Below are 5000 nucleotides of genomic sequence, written 5' to 3' on the forward strand. Positions count from 1 at the left end.
CTGCAAAGTGCTAAGAATAAGTGATCTGTAATTAGAGGAGGACTAATTCTTGTGATTATTACAGAGCATATATGAGCCAGGGAAGAGGCACTGGCTAAAAGTAAAGAAGGATTATTTGAATGATGGTGCCATGGCTGACACAGCAGATTTGGTTGTCTTAGGTGCCTGGTATGGAACAGGGAAGAAAGGTAGGAAAGAGATATTGCATTGTATATTTGCCATATCTGTAATTATACATCTATGTCATGTTATCTGTGTATCCATCAGAATCCATGGTATGTGTTTAGTATAATGTAATGTACAGACTCATTCTTTAAACTGGATGAAACAAAGCTTATATACATTTATCTTACTAAGAAAATATAATGATATAGAGTGTCTTTTTAGGAGGAATGATGTCAGTCTTCTTGATGGGATGTTTTGATGCAAGAATTAAGAAGTGGTGCACTGTCACAAAGGTTGGTTAACTGGTTTTCCAATTACGGTAAATATCATTATACTGCTCTTTACTATGATAAAATGTTTCTGTTTAGATATATGATATTACACATATTTTTAGGATTACCAGAACAAGGAATGATACATTTTCTTCTGTGAATTTTAGGTCCACACAGGTCATGATGATGCAGCATTGGCACGATTACAGACACAGTTAGACATGGTTAAGATCAGCCAAGATGCAGACCGTGTGCCTGGATGGCTCAAGTGTACCAAGACCATGATCCCAGATTTTGTGTCAGCTGATCCTAAGGTGACAATAAAACAATTTTGTTTTTTGCTTTCTTGTCCCTTAGCTTTCTATAGAGTCATGATTTTGTTCACAAAGTGAATGTTACAGAAATACTATGTAAGAGATGCATGGTTAATTTTTTTTCACTTGGTATGTTTTGATGTGCTTCCACTGAATGTATTTTGTTCTTCATCTCTTCTCATTATCATATTCACTATGTAGTAAACATTTGCTTGTTTCAGTCCTCATAGTATGCTAATGTAATGTGTATTATTGTCAAAGGCATTGTAATAGTTCACTTGGCTGTAAAAATTAATTTTACTCTCTATGTATATTTCATGTGTTTATAAGTCCCAGTCATGCATACACTATTAAAGAATGTAGTTACATCAACATAGCTGTAGGATGACATTGAAATAGAGATATAGCATTTCTAGGTTACATTCACCAAGCAGATTCACATAGGAGTAGTACATTATTTCACTTCCTTCTCTTCAGTAAGCATTTTGAAGCCATATAGTAAGGTGATATCAGATTGTATAATGTCATGATATTTTGCTTTTCCTTTTAGAAATCACCTGTCTGGGAAATAACTGGTGCAGAGTTTACACGACATCAGGTTCACACTGCAGATGGCATCTCCATCAGATTTCCAAGAGTTACAAGAGAACGGAGTGACAAAACATGGGAACAAGCTACTGACTTGGCATATTTACAAGTAAGGGACATCAGCTTTCATGGTGAACTAGTACAAATATTTATGTTAGTAATGTTAGTATCTAGTAAGAATAAAGGTATGTCTCCTCTCTATGGGTGAGAAATCCAGGGCACATGTCTGTGTCCTTGAAAATCAGCTAGATATTCTATCCTAGAAGTCAGTGTCAGTAATACAAAAAGCAAAACTGAGTTTTCATTTATTAAAAATGTATAATCCTGAAATATCTGTGCCCAAGAAGTTTTACATATTTTTTACCTTTGCTATTTCATGATCTTCCCATATAAAACTTATATTTCATGGTAATGTAAAGGAGTGTATGCCAGGTTGTATCCCCTTATTTATATTGCACCCAGATGCTTTATTTTTCAGGAACTTTATAAAAAATCCAGAGAATATTCAGACTTGGACGCCTTGACTTCTGATCGAACAGATGATGATGACGATAGTGGGAAAAAAAGTGGGGACTCTGGATCATCTACCCCAATGAAAGGTCCTTCAAAAATGAAAGCAAGTAGTCCCAAATGTGATAAAGTATCCACAGCATCACCAAGTCCTGACAAGGCAAAGAGTAAAGAAAAGGTAGGTGGATGATATCATATTGTGCACTGACATATGAACAGGATGAATTTTAAAATATATATATTTTTTTTAGACATGAAGGTGATTACATTTGTATTAATTTTCCACCTGTGTAACAGATTCAGAGAACCCTTAGTGCTTTCGTCAAGGTAGACAGAGCAAAGCCAGAAAGTGAAGAAGAGATGGAGCACAGCGGAGTGGCGTCAGGAAAAAGGCGCTCAGATGACAGCAAACAAGGACACCCAAATAAAAAGGTAATTTTGATGTGAATTTAAGAGTTTATGGCCATAGCAGTAAAATAGAATTTTCTTCTCATGAAACACTGTGCGAATATTTATTTTATGTATTTGTTATGCAAGTTTTGAACTCTGCATAACATTAAAGTTAGTGCAGTGAAAGCTAGGTAGAATAGAATTTTTTTTGACTGAACAGATTGGAACAGATATGTAGCAATACAGATACAAAATCAAAAATGTTATTTTACATGAAAAATAATATCAGAAGGATGGTGATTCCTTGTAGATTTTAAAGTATTCTGCTGAAATCTTCAATGTTAAGAAAAACGAAAGGGAAAAATGGGTATTACAAGTTACCACCTCATTTTTATATCTGTTACAACCACCACATTTTATTTATTTAATAAGATATCTGCTTTATTTTTATTTTACATTTTCTCTTCTTTAAAGTTGAATAAGTATGGCACCTCCAGCCACAATGAAAACGAAAGTCGACAACCGCTTCCCTCGGCTGGCCTCACGCATCCCACAAAGAATGTAAGTTATTTTCAGGGAGACATTGCAAAATATGCATTTATTGATTTTAGATATTATATTTTTATATTGCAGCCACTTTTGTATGTATTTATTGATTTCTTATGTATATTTTCTTATATTGCAGCCACTTCCAGATTTTTTCATAGGAGTTCAGGTAGGAATACCAGACACTGTGGATAAAGCAGAAGATATGAAGAGATATATCATTGCGTATCCTTTTATAACTAACGCTAATTATTGTATAGTAGAATGTAACATGGTAAGTCATGCTGAGGGAACGCGAGAACGAGGGAACGCGAGAACGAGGGAACGCAAAGAGTGAACGCGAAGACGAGTAAACGCGAGAACGAGGGAACGGGAGAACGAGGGAACCGAAGAAGAGTGAACGTGAAGATGATTGAACGCGAGAACGAGGACACGGGAGAACGAGGGAACGCGAAGAAGAGTAAACGCGAAGACGATTGAACGCAAGAACGAGGGAACGGGAGAACGAGGGAACGCGAAGAAGAGTGAACGCGAAGACAAGTGAACGCGAGAACGAGGGAACGCGAAGAAGAGTGAACGCGAGAACGAGGGAACGCGAGAACGAGGGAACGCGAAGACGAGTGAACGCGAGAACGAGGGAACGCGATGACGAGTGAACGCGAGAACGAGGGAACGCGAAGGCGAGTGAACGCGAGAACGAGGGAACGCGAGAACGAGGGAACGCGAAGACGAGTGAACGCGAGAACGAGGGAACGCGATGACGAGTGAACGCGAGAACGAGGGAACGCGAAGACGAGTGAACGCGAGAACGAGGGAACGCGAAGACGAGTGAACGCGAGAACGAGGGAACGCGAAGGCGAGTGAACGCGAGAACGAGGGAACGCGAAGACGAGTGAACGCGAGAACGAGGGAACGCGATGACGAGTGAACGCGAGAACGAGGGAACGCGAAGGCGAGTGAACGCGAGAACGAGGGAACGCGAGAACGAGGGAACGCGAAGGCGAGTGAACGCGAGAACGAGGGAACGCGAGAACGAGGGAACGCGAAGACGAGTGAACGCGAGAACGAGGGAACGCGAGAACGAGGGAACGCGATGACGAGTGAACGCGAGAACGAGGGAACGCGAAGGCGAGTGAACGCGAGAACGAGGGAACGAGAGAACGAGGGAACGCGAAGAAGAGTGAACACAAGAACGAGGGAACGCGAGAACGAGGGAACGCGAGAACGAAGGAACGCGAAGACGAGTGAACGCGAGAACGAGGAACGAGTGAACGCGAGAACGAGGAACGAGTGAACACGAGGACGAGGGAACGCGATGACGAGTGAACGCGAGAACGAGTGAACGTGAGATCGAGGGGATGCGAGAACGAGAGAAAGGCTGTTTACATCGGCTGGTCGGCTGGTCGGCTGGTCGGCTGGTAGGCAGCACTTGAAGCAGACGGTCGGCGGAGCAGATAATGCATTTGAGGCGCGTGGACATGGTCAGCCAATCAGCAGGGCAGCGAAGCGGACAAAGATGTAGCTGTCAGGGAGGTTGGGCATGGTAGGCTCAAGGGCGACATCTAACGGAGAGCTCGGGCGCCGAAGGATTGACCAAGCATAGGAGGGACTTGGCGTTGAAGGAAGCTAATTACGGAGAGCTAGGCCGTGGGAGGCATTTGGAAGACAGGCGTCTTTTGGCGGCGGCTAAACTTCAGTAATTTTCTGTGCATATAGTTGGTAAGTAGGGTTAATAATATAGCAATAGATGTGCAGCTCATCAGTATGTATAATAATAATAATGCTAAATGCTGACAACACGCTTGAAGACCCGAGTGAAAAAAACTAAGAAAGAAAGAAAGAAGGAAAGAAAGAAAGAAAGAAAGAAAGAAAGAAAGAAAGAAAGAAAGAAAGAAAGAAAGAAAGAAAGAAAGAAAGAAAGAAAGAAAAAATATATATATAGCTTTGTACTGAGAATGGGACAGCACGATTGTGACAAGAATCATAAACCACTGCGGTTATTGTGCTTTGGTAGGCCGAATATTTTTTTGGAACGGCTCAGTAGACTAAAGAGCATACAGGTGTAGAAGCGGGCATCTCCGTCATGTTTGAAACCGGAGAGGTGAAGTGGTTGCAACATTCTCAAATTTAGTTGTCATAGGATATGCAGTGAACTAAAGTAATCTTTGCAAATACACTGACTAGATTGTGGGAGAAAATCGCACAGTGTGGAAGG

At 41.2% G+C, this 5000-nt stretch overlaps 1 protein-coding gene across 3 annotated transcripts in view; it reads left to right on the forward strand.

The window, feature by feature from the left end:
- Positions 1 to 5000, forward strand: part of DNAlig3 (DNA ligase 3) — a 27377-nt gene that overhangs the window by 12569 nt on the left and 9808 nt on the right. For all 3 annotated transcript variants that reach the window (XM_086530357.1, XM_043032614.2, XM_043032613.2), the window contains exons 14-21: positions 65 to 188; positions 388 to 458; positions 605 to 751; positions 1302 to 1448; positions 1818 to 2027; positions 2147 to 2281; positions 2714 to 2800; positions 2925 to 3010. In XM_086530357.1, the coding sequence (XP_086386483.1) occupies positions 65 to 188; positions 388 to 458; positions 605 to 751; positions 1302 to 1448; positions 1818 to 2027; positions 2147 to 2281; positions 2714 to 2800; positions 2925 to 3010 (1007 nt within the window). The remainder of the gene's footprint in view (positions 1 to 64; positions 189 to 387; positions 459 to 604; positions 752 to 1301; positions 1449 to 1817; positions 2028 to 2146; positions 2282 to 2713; positions 2801 to 2924; positions 3011 to 5000) is intronic.

Source organism: Penaeus japonicus, unplaced genomic scaffold (genome assembly GCF_977035675.1).
Source record: "Penaeus japonicus unplaced genomic scaffold, GWHDUDI00000001_assembly GWHDUDI00000033, whole genome shotgun sequence".
NCBI lineage: Eukaryota > Metazoa > Arthropoda > Malacostraca > Decapoda > Penaeidae > Penaeus > Penaeus japonicus.